General features: G+C 49.6%; 1 protein-coding gene across 2 annotated transcripts in view; it reads left to right on the top strand.

Moving 5' to 3' along the window:
- Positions 1–17,713, top strand: part of VAC14 (VAC14 component of PIKFYVE complex) — a 70,410-nt gene that overhangs the window by 48,629 nt on the left and 4,068 nt on the right. For both annotated transcript variants that reach the window (XM_083454606.1, XM_083454607.1), the window contains 4 exons: positions 6,850–7,024; positions 7,607–7,725; positions 9,512–9,591; positions 12,446–12,596. In XM_083454606.1, the coding sequence (XP_083310732.1) occupies positions 6,850–7,024; positions 7,607–7,725; positions 9,512–9,591; positions 12,446–12,596 (525 nt within the window). The remainder of the gene's footprint in view (positions 1–6,849; positions 7,025–7,606; positions 7,726–9,511; positions 9,592–12,445; positions 12,597–17,713) is intronic.

The following is a 17,713-nucleotide window of genomic DNA, read 5'->3' as shown; positions in this document are numbered from 1 at the left end:
GTAGCCAGAGAATGCAAATAATAAATAGCTGAATGGAAATCTGTGCAAATGTCTGTGTTTCGCCAGCTCCTGTTGATAGAGAGGTTGTGTAGTGTGAGAGGCAGCAGCAGAGAGGCTCTCTCTTTTAGATTACTGTACCCACCTGCCCCCCCCTAGTGGCCTCTCTTCAAGCAGGTTGGAGCCTGAACATGGAGCCAGAATTCCTGAGACAGTACCTTGGAAAATTATCTCCTCATCAGGGCCAGAACCTGCAAGGCCTTTTTGGCTTTTTTGACCCACTTAGGCAGAGAGGGGCACCCAGCTGACTTTTGCTATGCCTAGATCAGTTGTAGTATGTAATGTGTCCTTGGGGGTATTCCTGTTATTAGGCCTGAGTGATGTATTGGTACATCATCCCGGACCGGTTTGAGGTCCAGATGGTAATGGCGTTTTGACCCGGCTATATATTGTGGGTGGGGCTGGCACCTTAACTCCCTTTTCCAGCCAAATGGGCAGGCTGCCTCCTTCCTCCCTGTGCCGGGCACTGGCAGGGGCAGGGGTGGCTTCACCCCAGTGCCTTGCAGGGCTGGTGCTCCTTCCTTTTAGACATCATGATATATCACTAAATTGCAATGTACACCTGGTGATATGTCACAATGTTGACAGCCTGATATCGCCTAGCCCTGCCTGCTGTGAACCCTTGTTGGTATGCCCTGCATGATGGTGATGATACTGCCGCCAACCTTGCACGCTTGGGGCTTGCGCAGCAGATAGTGCCACCCGCTGCGGTTTGCTAGGGTGCCTCTCTGCAGCCTTCCCATTGCCCATGTGCCATAATCCCCCTCAAGCCGCTTGTGCCAAGGATGCCGGGAGGGAGGGAGGAGGGGATAGAGGCTGGCTTTTAATGAGATGGAATTCACCCGTCAGAAATGTATGTGCTCCACATTTCCCACGTTACTGAGATGACATAAGGGAGTTTCCATGTGGAATGCTTCAGCTGTCGGTTGGGATCACAGAGGACGCCAGCTGCAGCACGGCCCTCTTGGTTCCTGCTGCTCCTGTTCTCTCTCCCCACCCCTCTGCCCTCCACCTTCTGTGGAGAGCCTCTATAAACTTCCCAGAGGTGCAGCAGGGCAGAAAAGAAGTTCTTGGTTTGAAACAAGAACACAGAATAAGTCTTCTTAGTAGCCTTCCCCCCTCTCACTGCCCCAAACCCAGATGCAGGATAGCTGTTGCTTCAAGGTAGTAACTAAAGTGCCACAAAACACTGAGTGTCATCACCATGAAGCATATGTGACAGGTGTGGGTGTGTGGCATGGAAAGAATTGCCTGTTGTGTCTCAGTATGTAGAATCTTTGCATTCAATCTTGTATCGTTCGCTCGCCAGGGAGCGCAGTTTGCTGTCTCCATCAGGGCCTTTTCAGCCTCTTCTCCAGAATTGACATGTCAAAAAGCTACTTGGTGAGTGGGGGTGGGGGAGAGAGAGAGAGAATGGAAGAGGCCTTTCCCTCTTCCTCTTCCTTTCCCTTTTCCTCCTTTCTTTTCACCTGGATGAGGGGGCCTTGAGTTGTCGCCCTTCCTTAGTGTTGTGCTTTGAGCAGTGGCCTTGGCAAGGAGGGGCATCTGGGTGGGCCTGGCTTTGTTCTTGTTGTCTTCACCCACCTAATTGAGAACCAGAATCTGAAATGCAGCCCAGGAAGTAGCCGAAAAGGGCAGCATCGATATGGCTGCAGCAGCCGCTGGTGTGCCGTCTGTGTGACATTCCTTTCATGCAAGCTCTTTTTCAGATTTCCCCAGGCCACAAAGAAACAAAATGAAAAGAAAACCCAAGCTACCTTGCCAGGCTAATCGAAAGCAGGCCTGCTAGTAGCCAGCCGTTTCCTTTTGGACTCCTGCATGAGAGGAGTCAGGCATGAGCCAGTGAGATGTCAGGGCTTCTATTTCTGGAAAATGGCTCCTCCTTCCTCCTTTTTGGTCAAGGGAGCCAGACGTGTCTCTCTCTCTCTCTCTCTCTCTCTCTCTCTGCTGTTGTAAAGTGTGTGTGTTTGGGGGTGGGTAGTCACTGGTGGGCTCTTCCCTCACTCTCTTCCTTGATACATCTCTTTCTTCCTGGCTGCTGCTGCTTCTTTTCCTAGAAAACTTTCCAGACTGTGTCTGCTTTTTATAGTATTGATCTTCACTCCTGATCTGCTAAACACAGAGCAGTTTTTTAAGGAACCCTGTTGATAAAAGTCACACAAACCAGGTCAGAGTTTCCCTCCCTTTCATTCTGGGAGAGGAGGGAGCTTGCCTTCTCTTGGTCAGGTTGGAAGACCACACCCAACCAGAACATGATGCTGTCTCAGATACAAAGACTGTCCTCCAGGCTCCTAGAGCAGCAGGATTTACCATAAAGTAAATATTCCTCCGCACCAACAAGATTTTTTTGAATCCAAGTCCAGCACCAGAATCCACATGCTGTTTATTTTGTTCAGAGACTCCAGTCACTGGCATGATGGTTTTAAACCATGGACATATCTACCTCCTGACCCCTTAGCCTTCTTGCAGAGACTTGGAATGTCTCCTCAGAAGTACGGGAAAGGTGTGTGAAGATCTTCCTAATGGATTGCCTTGTGATAGGAAAAATGTGTAGAATCTCCTTAAAATTACTGGGTCTGGCTGTCATTTTCAAAGTGGGCGAGTCTTGCACTTTGCAGATGGCAAGTTGGGGCTGCATTTTGGGGTGGCACATCTTGCTCACAGAATTTCTGGCTTTATTGCCACGCCTTGCCCAGTTTGGTCAATAGATGCAACGTGTTAGGGTTGCCCAGGTGGAGACTGTGGATGAAGTTTGTGCCCCTGTCCTCCTCTGGGCCTCTTAAAAATTAATCAGGTGGCATCTCCTGCTGAGATCAAGAATCTTCAGCATAGGTTGTTAACAATCAGCATGCCGACAAAGCAGGCAGGGCCATCAGAAAGCTGCTACCCCCTTCCTTCTGCTCTGTTGGAGATAGATCTGCTCCCTGATTTGATTGCCATTAAACATGTGCCTGGTCTCACCAGCAGGTTGACAGCGCTGCTATTTTGAGCCCCCTTCCTGTTAGCGGGGAAGATGGGGCGGCTGTATTTTCCTTCAGGAGAGTGTCGGATGCCCTCAGGCAGTATTTACAGATGCCACTTCTGATTATTTGATGGCAAAGTGTTTTGTCGGTGCAGGAGCGAAGGACAGCTTGTGATGGGCCTGCAGAGGCTCTTCAGTCCTCTCTGTAGAGGAAAGGGGAGATCCTCACATCTGTCTCTGTGTGGAGTAGGGAGCAAAGAAGTGTCAGGAATTTGCACTCCTGTTCTAAAGTGGTGTTCACAAGGAGCACCTTTATTGTTCAGATTTATATGTTGCCAGACTAATCCTAATGGGGCCCTCAAGTTATGCACACAAAAAATGAAATAAAAACAAGGTTAAAGTCCACAGGTGCTCCAGTTCCAGTCAGTGGCATATCAGAAGCGCAGATCAAAAAAGCAAATCAGCTTGCCATACAAAAAGCACGTTCTAGGTAGTGAATTCCACAGAATAGGGGAGCGTGTTGAGTGGGCGCTTCTTGATCCAGAAGGCCTGGGTGGGTGCTCAGAGAGCAGGACTTTTGTCTGGTGAGCTGTTAACGTATGGGAGGATCTGATCCCTGAAGAAACCTGGAGTTGGAACCTTTAGGGCTTTAATAGTTAGAGCAAGTCCATCTGTGTCAGGGTGATGGGCTTCTTCCAATTGGCATCCATTGAGAGCTGAAGTTTCCAGATATTCTTCAAAGACAGCCCTGCACACAATGCATTAGAGTCGAAAGAAGAAGTTGCCAGAGAATGTATGAAACTGAGAAAAATAGGAAAGAGCACATTTGCAAAGCCACATCCAGCCACCAAGGCTGCCTTGAGGCACAGCTAAATCAAAGAGCATGTATCCCAACTGTTCATCTGGACCCCAGGCAGCCCTCCTCTTTGCCCCTAACCCCCATGCTTCCTACAGCTTCTGGGTAGAGTTGGTTTGCCCTGTTTTGGCCCACAACAACTTCTCAGGGAAGCCAATGAAAAGGAGAAACAGAACGGTGTACCTTCTCAACACAACGTCAGCAAATTCTGGACTGATTTGCAGCAATGCTGTTTTTGACTTCACAGTTGCTAATGGAATTGCCTAGTGAACATGAGAAGAAAGGAGGCTGGCCTCTGAACTGGCCAGAGGAATAGCAGCCATGAGCGGGTGGGCACAGGATGAGGAGGGCACCACCAGCAAGGAAGGTCAGCCTGGTCCGGCTTACAACTCACCACTTAGTTCTGGCCAGTATCAGTCTGGTCTTTCTCATGCTTTTCCCTCCACCCACACTCAGGTGCCCTGTGTTTTTAGTTTGTAAGCCTGAGAGCACAGTCTGTGTTTTCAGAGAACCATCTTTATCTGAAAAATGAGCTGAGAAATATATAATAAAATGGAGTTCAGGTAAGAATTGCCTCTCCATTCCAGAACGCATGGTCATCCCTGATAATGCTGGGTAAGGTTTTTGTGCTTCATGCTCAGTCCAGCTCTGACTGGGGCCAGCTTATGCATTCCATCCCTTTGATGGGAGGTAGGAGGCACATACTTGAGCCATGTATCTTGTTTTGGATTGTTCCACTGAACTGTGGCCTGTGCACACTTGCCACTGCGGCACAAGCAGAATGCTGCAGCTTCGGGTGACTTAAACATCTGAGCAAATACCGTATCTTCGTTTCCTAGGGAATAGTTTCCCCAATCTCAAGAGCATGCCCTAATCATGTTTGCTGGGTGTTGGTCTCGATAGGACTCGGAGCCCCATCAACACCATTTCTCTTTAAGTCTCTCTGAGAGAGATTAAAAGGAGCTGCATATGCAAACCTTGGTTCTACAATCTCTTGCTGAATCACCCTTTTTCAGACTTGAAGCTGTTCCTGCAATAAGAGCCCATTGGGTGCTGATTCTGAGAATCCCGCCCCTGCCTCCCAAGGAAGCAGCTGACAACAAGACTCTTGCAAGCTGCTGCTAGTGGAGTGGAACCCTCTGATGGCGATGGGGGCCTGGGAGGGGGCGAAGCCTTGCTTAGCGATGAGCTTGGAGAGGCAAAGCCCCCTTGAGTTGGCTCCCTTCCCAACTCTCTGGAGCCGTATCCCAAAGTTGGAGGCCTACTTTTTCAAAGCATGTCTCTGCAATTTAAATGGTCTTTGACAAGAAAATCTTAATGAGTGTCAATGCACTAGGGGAGCGGGGTGGGGGTGATTTCTCCAGAGTTTCTGTTTGGGACTGATTGAATGACTATTCTTGGACTTGAGCAGAGGCCTTGAAATGAATTATTATTCTGTGCTGGAAATAGATCAAAACCAGAGCTCAGAGCCTTTAGAAGGGCTGAAAGAGAAAATTGATCAAGTCTCCCTCGCCTGGGGTAACTCGGGTTGCCGTTTCCCATGTCCTTTGAATGCACAGAGCTGTGAAGCCAAGCTTGTTAAAGGAGGCAGCAGCGGTAGCGGCATTAGCACTGGGCTTTGTGTCAGGCGTCCTCAGGCAAACCCTACAGTGCCACCACCGCAGGCTTGGCAGGGAGAAAGAGGGAGCCCATAGAATCAAAACAAACACGGAGGGAAATCTGGCGCTCGGTTTCCAATGCAGAAGACCTTGGGGGTTCCTGGAGAGGTTAAGCAGAGCATTCCTGCTGCGACTCGGTGAGTCCCTGTGAAAAAGCTCCAGAAAAGGTCAGCAAGGCTGGGACTGGGTGGACTCTGAGCAGATATTTTGGTAAATGAGCAGAACCACCAGACTTGCAGCACATCTTTGGGAATTGGAGACAGGGTGCAACACAGGTGAACCTCTCCTGGCTTTCTACTGTGAAAGTGGGGGCATCTCCCTCCCTGCACAAATAACTTTGCAATCACCTAGCACACCTTCCAGATATATCATTACTGCCACCACAGGGAGCCTTTACTGGAATCGTGGGGAATAAATATTTATTCAAATAAAAAAAAAACTGATAGAAGGGAAACGAAGGATGAAGATAATGCCACATGCAAGATTTGTTTGTTTGTTTGTTTGCATTTTCCTACCTTACACTTGCTTTGAACTCAAGGTCATTTGTGAAAGAACAGGGGTTTGACCTCAGCCCTCCACTCTGTCTGGAAAGCTTGAAATTGCTTGTGTTAATCCAGAACAGATTGGTCTGGGGTGAGGGTGGGGGCGCTGCCTGATGTGTCCCAGAGAGCGAGTTGGAAGGAAGAGAAACTAGGTGAGGCAGCTGTTGCTGCTGCTGCTATGTGTGTGTGTGAATGGGGCCTGTAATAAAAAAGCTGCAATATGGAGCACTGCTCTCCTAGGATACTCCTTTTTTCTCTCTTCCATTCTGGTTTCCCCTTTCCAACAGGCAACCTAGTATTCCATGGCCTCTGAGTGGGCTTACATCATTGGGCTGTTGGGGGTTGTTCTCTCTCTTCTGCCCTAAGTGTTTTTCCTTCAGAATATGTGCTATACCTTTGCAAGACCTAGGGGTATTCCCCAGAGCATTTTAATTCCTCCTTTGTTCCTCAGTGACCCTGTTTGCTAAAACCCCGTTGGCACTCACCAGCTGAGTTCGCTGTTAGAAGGAGCGATGGAGCTTCTTCCCTAAGGGGCAAGTTCAGTCTTGGCCTACTGGGTGACAATGCTGATAGGAAGGAGAACACCTTTGTAAAGGCTTGCTGCAGAGGACGGGGCCAGGCACTTTTTGCATCCCACATTCTCGCCCAAGATTATTCTCTTTGATATTTGGGGATTGTGGTTGTGGTGGTATCCCACCCCCCCACCGACCCCAGATTCACAGCAACCCCCTTTGTTGGTCAGTACCTAATCTCCATTTTTTTGGTCCCATGCAGGCAACTCTGTCTGCTCCTGAATGCTGAGAACATCTTTCACTCGATGGCTGACATCCTGCTGCGGGAGGAAGACCTCAAGTTTGCCTCGACGATGGTCCACACCCTCAACACCATCCTCCTGACTTCTTCTGAGCTCTTCCAGCTGAGGAACCAACTCAAGGATCTGAAGACGGCGGTATGTTGCACCTGAGAAGATGTGTCTGTGACTGCTGGTCTGTGCAGCCTCTTTCTCCATCCACCCTTGAAGTGACTTGGGCACTGCATGCTGGAGCTCAGGCGGCCATCAACACACCCACCCACCCTGTTTTTTAAAGCTGTCCAGGTTGGTTGTCGCCACTGCCTCTCACAGGAGTGAAATCAGAACATGAGAAGAACATCCACTTTTCCCCTTCCTTGCCTTCCTGGCATCAGCTGGCCATATGCAATTTTCAGCTGTTTTCTGCTACCAGCAGGACAGAAAACATAAATTTAACAAAGCCCCCCGGGGCGGGGGCAGGCTGTGAATGCCGGATCATGTGCTTGTGTCGCCATCTACCATAAGTGGCACACATGGTGGTCCTACTGTGCTTGGCAGTGCTGAAGCCCTGCCACCAGGACATCTGGCTCTGCATTGTTGCAGGAAGTGACCCCTCTTCCCACCCTGCTACCTAGTTTTGGGGCCTCTGTTTTGCTGGAGTTGCCTTTGGTTCCCAAGAGCGGACTTGGGAGTGGTGTGTGGAGGTGCAAGTCAACTCCTCTTACTTTTTTGTCTCCCCAGGAGAGCCGCAACCTGTTCTGCTGCCTGTACCGTTCCTGGTGCCACAACCCAGTGACCACCGTCTCCCTCTGCTTCCTCACTCAGAACTACAAGCATGCCTATGACCTCATCCAGAAGTTGTATCCTTCTAGCATGGGGAGGGAGGGAAGGTACATGAGACGGCGGCTGTCTGCACTGTAGAGTCTAAGCAGGCCTCGGAAGCTGCTGCCTCTTGGCCCATAAAATACGACAGTAAACTCGGGCTGCCAATTAGAAGTGGTCAGCCCCAAGGTCCTTTACATTGCGGAAGGCATCTTCATTTTCTGACATTCACCATTGCACATCATGATAGCAGCAGAGACCAGAACGGCTCCTATGGCTGGAAAAGTCTCTCAGATAAAAGAGCTCAAAAGTCGTAAGGATTTTGGGAGATGGTGGATGATGTACAGGACTGGATGTGCTCCCTGCCTCTCTCCCTCACCAGATAGATCTCACATAATTCAGTGCAATGTTTCTCAAACTGGAGTCCTCAGCTGTTGTTGGACTGCAACTCCCATCATCCCTGACCACTGGTCCTGCTAGCTGGGGGTGATGGGAGTTGTAGTCCAACAACAGCTGGGGACCCCAGTTTGAGAAACATTGCACTAAATTATGTGAGATCCGCTTGGTCATCTTAAAATGGGCATAGTGCAGAAACAGAGGAAAGCAGAGGGCGAATGGGGGCAGAAGAGACAGCAGAGCATCGTTTCAATTACACATCCTTTGGCTTAGCTGCAGTAGGATATTATTTTGGAGATTTATATCCTGCCTTGGTTTGATCCTCAAAGCAGCTTACAATAGATTGCAGTAACACAGAGAGAAACCTAAAGCTCCCAGCCATGCAGAGCATTGACCACTGAGCACATGGCACAACTTGCTGGTTAGGACTTCCAGGAAAAGGGGAGGTTTGAGAAGAGCCTATTTGTAGCATTCACACAGTTCTCAGCTAAGGCCAGTTTCATACCTAATGCTGCTGGGGGGTGCTGGAGGTGCAAACCGCCGGGCCCCGTTACATGGCGCTTCTTTTTGTCTGAAGTCTCTCCTACGTGCTTTGAACTATGTTTTAAAATCCATGGTGAACTCATCTTCAGACTTCTAAAAATTATATTATTGGGCATAAACAGAGTACTATAGGCTGTATGTGCATGACCAATCTCTTAGGTACACACAAGTTCAGATTCTCTTTTAGAGAGCACTTGGAGTCTATTAAAATTACAATAATTTTAATCTTACTAAGTTTATCACCACCAGTAACTTTTAATCTGCTAGAGCAGCCTAGGACACTCCAGACATTTTGGACTGCAACTCCCATCAGCTCCCCAGACAGCACCAGGTTGGCGAAGGCTACACTAGACTGTGTACATTTAGATTTTTGCTGTTACCACTGACCTGCTTCTGCCACAAAAATTTTGAACATGGGCCTGCGTAGCAGAAACTGTCCGTTCCCAGGATTTTTTTTCCAACAATGAGGATTAAACAGCTTCTCTGTTTTTAGCTCATGTTTCCATGTTGAGAAGGCGGGAACAGTCAGATCTGGCAGAATAATCCACATTTTGTGCTTAGCATTGGAAAAGTGGCCTGCGGGTAGGCAAGAGTGGGGGGGTTCTTCCAGGAAGGCCTCTCTGTGTCTCTGTATGAGCCCCATCAAAAGGCAGTGGTGTTTTGCAAGCACCTTCATCATGCTATCTTCAAAGCCAGGAGCTTAAGAGAAGAAGCTTGTTCATCCTTTCTCTGGTCTTTGGCTTTGTAGAGCAGCGTGGTGATAGGCTGTGTGGCTTCTGCCCACCCCTCACCCTAGTGCCTAGTGCCTTCCAGATGTTTTGGACTACAAATCCCATCAGCCCCTGCCAGCATGGGCAGATTAGGCTCCTTAACAGCCGTGCTCAGTGGTGACCTGGAGGTCACAGTGGATTTCCTGATTGAGGTTGACAAGCTGGTCCAGTTGATCGAGTGTCCGATTTTTACATGTAAGCTCTCTTTCACTCTCGCCGAAGTGTGTGTGTGTGTGTTCGCTCGCGTTGGCAGGAGGGTTTGGGGGGCTTTGCACTTTGTGGTGCATTAGCATTGACACACGTACCCGAGGCCCCTCTCCTCCCCCACTCCCTCATTGCAACTGGCGACGTGGCCCAAATAAATAGAGCAGAAGTTATGAGCCTCTTTGCTGTGAGACCTTCTGGCTCATGTGCCCATTAGGGCCATCCAAAAGCAGCAGCAGCATTGCAGTGGGTAGGAAGCAGAATGTAGGTTAGGGACACAAACTGCATTTGCTCAGGGGAGACCAAGGGAAACAGGGGATGAAAAACCAGCCCCAGGGGGGAAGGTGGGAGGAACTGAGTGGGTCTGCTCTGGAGAAGAAAAGGATAACATACTTCAAGTCCCTGAGGGCCCCCTGCATAAAAGAAGTGAAGAGCCTTCTTCGCTGCTGCTGCTGCTGCCCCAGAGAGGACAGAGACTTGTTCACATGGGCTTAAGTAATAGGTGGGTAGCTGTTAGCTGAACATTAAGAGGCTTGCTGGGAAGAGCTGTTGGACAAGGCGATTGCAGGGTGGGGTGGAGGCCCTCCTTAGCTGTCTTCCTTCAAGCAAAGGCTACTAGCCACGATGGCCACGCTCTGCCTTCCACAGCTGGAGGCTGTCATGCTTCTGAATATTGGTTTGCTGGGAACCACAGGAGAGGAGAGTGCTCTTGTGCTCAGGTCCTGCTTGCAGTTTTCCTATAGGCATCTGGGTGGCCATGGTGAGAACAGGATGCTGAACTAGACAGATTGTTTCCCTGATCCAACAGCCTCTTCTTATGTTCTCAGAGGCTGGACAAATCCCTCTTTGATCTGCTGGGGCTGGAGGCTCCAGCTCTCAATCTCCTGCATTGAGCAGGCAAGGGGTTGGGCTACTAGGTGGCCTACAGTCCCCCACAAAAAAAGACCCTTTTTGAGTCCAGGCTCTGACCTTTGCATTGGAGGGTGGGTGTGGAAACCCAGGTGGCAAGTTCCACTTTGGAATGTGCTTCTGAGCTACCTGTTGCTACAGAAGAGAGAGCCTCAGCAGCAGAAACAACAATTTCTCCCACTCCTGCTGAACCGTTTGACCTTGTACCATGCCCTCCAGAGTCTTCCTTTCCATGCAGCTGCAGTAGCCACTAGTGTAGTGGATGTCAACACAGGAGCCACTTGTGGTGATGGTTGCAAGGAGCTTCTGTTCCATGCAGAAGCCCCCCCCCCCTTCGTTCTTTTGAATTGCTGGGATCTTCACTGGGGTGGGGCACTGCTGTCTCCCAGCCATGCCTGCCCAACTGGGCTGTTGCAAGGCAACTATCTCACTTTGGAGGGGACCTGCAAGGCAATCTGGAGCAGCACCCTGGCCTACACCAAGGTCCCCTTTTCCAAATAAAGTCTCTCCTGCCTGCTGCCCCTCATAAGAAGAGCTCTGCAGCTGGATCAGGCCAAAGGAGGCCCAACTAGTCCAGCATTCTGTTTTCACAGCAGCCATCACGTTGCTTCAGTGGAAAGTCCACAGCTGCACTCTTTCCATGTGATTCCCAGCAACCGGTTTTCAAAATCAGGCTGCTTCTGATTCTGGGGCTAGTAAGCAGCCATTGTGGCTCGAGGCCATTGATGGCCCTATCCTCCTCTGTGAATTTGTCTAATCTTTTAAAGCCATCCAAGTTGGTGGCCATCACAACATCATGCGAAGCAGATTCCATAGTTTAACTGTAGACTTGGTGAAGAGGAACTTTTCTTTGCCTCTCCTGAATCTCCCTCATTGGATCAGCCTCATTGGATCAGTTCTAGTATTGGGAGAGGAAGAAAAAGATCTCCCTGTCCGCTTTCACCCTCCAGCTGCCTTCAAGGAAGGTGACACCACAGTTTCCCTTGGCAGCTCAAAAGGCCCTTGCATTGTCCTGCTAGAACAACCACCTCCATGTCCTTTAAACCCTTCACACCCTGTGACTTTTTTTTTGCTATGGATACACTTGGCTACTGTGAGGTGAGCCTTTCAGGTGGCTCAACCTAAACATATGTCCAGCCTGTCCTTGACTGTGTTGCCTTCTCGAGCTTTCAAGCCTCTCCTCTGATCTCCTCCTCCTTTGTCAACATCCTCTGTGAGCTCTACTACTCAGAACTTTAATGTCCCCTTCCCCCCTTTCTGGCAAGATAGCACTTGGTTGTTTTTCCTGTTGACCAGAACTCGGCTTGGTAGTCCCAAGGTAACAGAGCCAGTTGATGTGGGGAAAGGAAGCCAAGAAGTTTGTTCCCATGCAGACTATTGAGCCATTGATCAGGCTGTCATGTGACCTTCTGAGTCAGCCCTTGGGCTCACATCCCTGCCCGGGCCTCACACTGTCTCCTGAACCTGCTGCTTCAATGGCAAACGTTTCTCCATCAGCTGGCTTTCCTGTTCCTATGATACCCCATAGAGCAGGTGTTAAACTCCTCAAATCCCTTTGCCTATGCTGCCAAAGAGGCATGCATGCACACAACACTCCTTCTTGCACAAAGGCAGTCCCACTGTGACTCCCACCCCCCCGACCCTCCGAGATTCATTGCCATTTCAGTATCCCTCTCCTATTTCTGGGTCTATTTGCTGAGTGGATGGCAGCATCTCTGTGCTTTCCATGGCAGAAAGCTCCCCACTTTCCACCAGGGAGACACAAATGGTGTGATGGGATGCAGCTGCATGCATGCATGCAAAAGGCAAGAAGATGGATGGAAGAGAAGGACTCAGAGGTTCTGTGCACCCTGCTTCTCCCTCCCTCCCTCCCCCTCTATGGACAAAGGTCAGCAGCTTTCACAGCCCTGCTTACCCTTCCCTTCTTTGCTTGCAGATCTCCGCTTGCAGCTGCTGGACGTGAAGAACAACCCTTACCTCATCAAGGCTCTGTACGGGCTTCTGATGCTCCTGCCCCAGAGCAATGCCTTCCAGCTCCTCTCCCACCGCCTACAGTGCGTGCCCAACCCAGAACTTCTGCAAACAACGTAAGTCGCCAACGCCTCTCTGGGGCATCCTTCAGAGCAACTTGCCTCACTGCCTTTGCCGCCTGCCCTACAGAGAGGCAGAGCTTCTGCAGAGGCTGTCTTGCTGCAGGATTGTCCAGCCACGAAGGAGTGGGGAGGACTCCTTGGGCGCAGGAGGGCTGTTTGTTGTTAGCACTAAGGGCAGGGTGCACATTTTCAAGATAATAACACTAAGGCAGCAATAATAATAATGCTATGATTTTTCTGTCCAGTACACGAGGCAGGAAGGTGTGGACTTATCCAGCAGGCTGCCTTGTTGTGGTACCATGAGGAGAGAAGCCATGTCTGTCTACACCCCTCACCCTCTCTCCTATGCAGCTACTGCATTAAGCCCAGAGCTTTATGTTGGGTCAGGAGCTGGCCCCACTTGCTAGTTTTCCGCCTTCCATTCCTTCTAGCACACCTTATGGTGGCTTTGGCAGGACCTTCAGAGCTCTCTGCATCTGGCAGGTACTGGTTGTGGAAGACTGGAGTTCCGGTTGGTTGATGGTGCTCGTTGATGGTGGGGTCAGCTGATCATTAGGTGCAGATCTGCTTGTGGACTTGGTCGTGTGGATGCACTCTGTCAGGGCCTGTGTTTTGAGTAGACAGCACTTCCCATGACAGTTTCTGCTTGTTAGCAGGAGTGTCTGTTGGCCCCGTGACTCATGTAGGCTGGCTGGAGTAAGAGAAGGAACAGTAGTTCGTTTTCAACAGCAATGATGGAGCGTCCGCCTGGCCTGGCACCACTACTGGGCATTCCTGTGTGTGCTGACTTCAGCACATGGTGCTGGGGGAAGGGGAAGGATGCATGGCCCAGATCCTGCCAGCCAGCCATGCCTCACCCCACCCCCAGGCAAACATAATTTGCATGGGTTTTCTAGCCTGGGCTCTGCCTTAAGTTGAAACTCCCCTGCTGGCGTTTCCTGCCCCTTGAGCTTGTCACCAGCTGAGGCCCACATCTGTTGCCATTCAGGCTTCTTGCAGAGTCCCTCTGTGTGGTGGTGGTGACTGGTCTCTTGCCTCTCTTTCCCCCATGGCAGAGAGGCTATAAGGGAGCAGCGATCTGAACTGTCCAGTTTTCTTCTGTGGCTCTTCTGCTCCAGGGGCTGTAGTCTCTGAGTTGGGTGGGGGGCTGCAACTCTCAGCAGGCAAGGCCCCCAAGGGTGTGCAGAGAGCCGTTTTGTGAGAGGGGGGAGGACTTCAGGTCCATCCTGCTTGCCCTGCACAGTGAAGCACTTTTTGAGTTTTGTCTATATTTGGTCAGCCTCGGAGGGCTGTGCCTCATCCACAGGCATTTGGCATCTGGGATGGAAACTTTCCCTTGTGGTATTGCCATGGAAACAAGCAGAGCCATGGAGGAGATGGGAAGGAGCCCGTTCCCATCAGCGTGCCAGGGGGGCTTGTTTAGGTCTCCTTGGGGATCCTGCATGAACCACAAGCAGCAAGCAGCAAGAAGCCAGCTCTCTCCTCCTCCTCCTTCTCCAGGCGCAGAGTGCCTGCTGTTGAGGCTGTTGTCCGGCAGGGCAAGGCAGGGTGAGCCACCAGCTGTCCCCTCCCCTTTTCTCCTCTTCCCTTCGGGTACAGCAGCTGCATTTGGAAGGCTCCTTCCCTTTCAGGAGAGCTTTCTCTTTGCCCAACTCTTAGGATTCTTAGGATTCTTGCAGCTTTTTGTGCTGCTGTTTTTCAAAGAAGGCCAGTGAATGCCCTGGGGAATGGAGTCCATGTCCAAAGATCCATTTTTACAAAAATTGCCAGGGAGCCAGGTGTTGGAGTTGGGCTCCAAATCCCATCAGCCCCAACAGCCAGCATGGCATCACATAACCAGGAATGATGGGAGTTGGGAGTCCAGTAATACCACCTAGAAATGGCTCCAGGCGGGGCTGCACATCTACTCCCCTCTTCATATCTTAAAAATCTGCTCTCTTTCATGGGCAAGTTGCTGCTGTGCGGCTGTTGTGAATGCAGGTCACTGACCCTCTTTGTGTGGGCTTTGGGCCAAGAGTAGTGACAACTGTTGGGGCCCTTCCCCCACCCCCACCCCACCCAGCTCTATGAAGGCTGCAGCAGGAAAGGCTCTCACCTCCTGGAAGGCCCTTATGTCAGAGTCTCCTGAGCTGGCCAAGAAAGGGTGGGGTGGGAGGAAGGAGCTCTGGCACTGGGGCAAAGATGAGAGTGAGGGGTGGTCAGTCTTCTTTAGCCTGTAAATGACCACGAGGGCCTTCCTTGTCAGTTGTGTGTAGGGGAGACCTGTAGGAAAATAGCAAGCCATTTAAGTAACAGGAAAAGTGAGAGTTGCTGTGTGGATTTTACCAGGGTAGGGGATGGGGGTGGGGAGATATCTGCCCCTCCCCCATTTCTTTAATATCAGTTCCTGCCCCAGATTGGTGTCACTGTGACACAGCCCAATTCCGCCCCCAGGCTTGGGGGTCCTGGAGGGTCACTTTGCGTGTGAGCTGTTCTCTTCTGTGTATTTTCTATGCCGTTTTTCTCCCATGACTGCTGAATATTCGGAGCTGTCAGACAGACTGAACATCTGATTAACTGTGACCTACATTCCATTAAACATTGGCAGTGACTTTCATAACAAATGCAGCTGAAAAGCATCCCCTCCCCGAATTAGCTGGAGATGGGCAGCATTAACTTGCCTTCCTACTAACCCCCAACCCTTCCCTGGTGCTTTTTCCATTTCACTGCAGGGATCAGGTAGCAGATCTCTTCCCAAATTGCTCCTTTTGCAGAAAGAAAAGTTCTGCACTGACCGGGAGAGGGGAGGGAAGGGGGACCTTTTTGACCCAAAGGGCAAGCTCATTATCTCCCCACACCCCCAGGGCCCAACTTTGCCAGTTGGCAAAGGTGACCACCCACCAGTCAATTGCCTGATGTCATTAGTAGCCCTAATTGAATCACCAAGACAGAGGCTGTTTGAGGAGATGGTGTTCCAGATCTTCTGGGTGGGTTCACACTCCTCTTGAGTAATCGTGTGTGCAGATTGTTGGAGCTTATTGATCTAGCTGCTGCCACTATAGAAGCACAAGGGACCTCAGTGGCACACCTTGTCTTTCGCCAGCTTTGTATGCCAGCCTCTCCTGACAAAGAGTCTAGCCAGAGATATTTATGCTCCTGTAATCTTCTGTTTAGACTAGTGCTGTGCCCTACATGTGGGGCTGCCCTTGAAGATGGGTCAGCTGCTGTAGTTAGTACAGAATGCAGCTATTTTGTGGTTTCACCCCCTCCCCCTTCTAAAGCAGTATTTGAATTATTATGTTTGGCCTGGAAAAGAGGAGACTGAGGGGAGATATGATAGCCATAATCAAATATCTAAAGGGCTGTCACATGGAAGATGGAGCAAGCTTGTTTTATCCTGCTCCGGAGGCTAGGACTTGAACCAATGGATTCAAGTTACAAGAAAGGAGATTCCAACTAAACATCAGGAAGAATTTTCTGACAGTAAGCACTGTTCAGCGGTGGAACAGACTCGCTTGGGAGGTTGGATTGACCAAAAAAATCCACTCCTCTTTAAATACCTGTTCTTCTTGTTCTCATATTCTACTTGTTGTTGTTGTTGTTGTTGTTGTTGTTTAGTCGTTTAGTCATGTCCGACTCTTCGTGACCCCATGGACCAGAGCACGCCAGGCACTTCTGTCTTGTTAGGTCTGCTAATTCCGAATATTCTATCATCTTAAATTGCCAATCAGTCTTCCTTACTAGGGACCTCTCTCACTTTCCATTTTTGGGCTAACAAGATTATATATCATTTCCCAATATACTTTAACTTTTTTGCATATCCACCACATATGGAAACAAGTTCCTTCTACTTCTTTGCATTTCCAACATAAGTCCGATTCCACCTTATACATCTTAGCCAATCTATTCGGAGTTAAATACCATTTATGGATCATTTTCATATCATTCTCTTTCAGTGTGTAGCATGCAGTAAATTTCAGGTCGTTTTTCCCAAAGTTTCTCCCAGAGGTTTAAGTCTATATTATATCCTATATCCATTGCTCAGTGGGTCATTGATTCTTTAATCAGCTCATCTTTTGTTTCTCATTCCAATAATTGTGTATACATTTTGTACAATAATTTTTCTTTGTTCGTCAATAAACATATCATGTAATTGGTGATACTGAAGCCAATCAGTAACTTGGCTCCTTACTTCTTCCAGTGGTTTCAGTCCGGGTTTGTTCCCTGAAAAGTCCAACAAATCTCTATAGGTCACCCACCATCTATCCATGTTTATTCTTTTAATTGTAATTGTTTCAATTGGTGACAACCATAGGGGTTGCAATGCCTGGCATCCTCCAAGTCTTTCCATCCCTTTGGAACCCCATCCTCTCCACCTCCCACTTCTTGCAACATCCTTCTCCTGGTTGCCAAGGACTAAACTCTTCCATCATGACATTTCACTTCTTTCCTTGTGGAAAATGAATTTCCAAGGCAGTTGCTGCTGCTGCTGCTCCATTGAATGCAGGGAAAGAGGCGGATGGAACTGGAGAAGTGCTCTCCTTCTTGGACCAGCTTAGGTCAGCAGCAGTTTGGAGGTCTCTTTTGACTTGCTGAAAGAGAGTGTCTGGTGGGGATTTGTGAAGTTGATAACTGTTAACAGCAGGTTTTGTTTTGTTTGGAGCTGGCCCTGTATGGGTGTGCACAGCACACACACACACACACACAGAGAGAGAGAGAGAGAGAGAGAGAGAGAGAGAGAAAGCCAGATCTGAATCAAAAGCATCCTCACCCTGCAATCATAGCAGGCTAGGCAAATCTGACCAGTTTGCTTGCTCTGCTTCCAGTGTTTCAAAGCATGTGCTTTCTTTGGGGGCGGTGGGCAAGGGCTCATGTAAAGGAAGGGTTGATCAGTGACAGATTAGCCGGGGAAGAGGGCAAAGTGCTTTGAACTGTTGTGCAGGAGGAGCAGGAAGGTGGCCACTGACCAGCGACACTTCTCTTAAACTCTCTTGCAACTTTTGAGATTACATCAAAGTATCCCCAACTCTTTTCCTCTGCAAGCTGTAGAGCAAGGACCGGAGACAAGAGATGCCACATTTTTTGCCAGGTTCTGCTCTTGCCCAGCAATTCTAGGGACAAGTAGGCCCCAT

This window comes from Podarcis tiliguerta (genome assembly GCF_965153285.1).
Source record: "Podarcis tiliguerta genome assembly, chromosome: 8".
NCBI lineage: Eukaryota > Metazoa > Chordata > Lepidosauria > Squamata > Lacertidae > Podarcis > Podarcis tiliguerta.
This window is presented reverse-complemented; position numbering and strand designations above follow the sequence as displayed.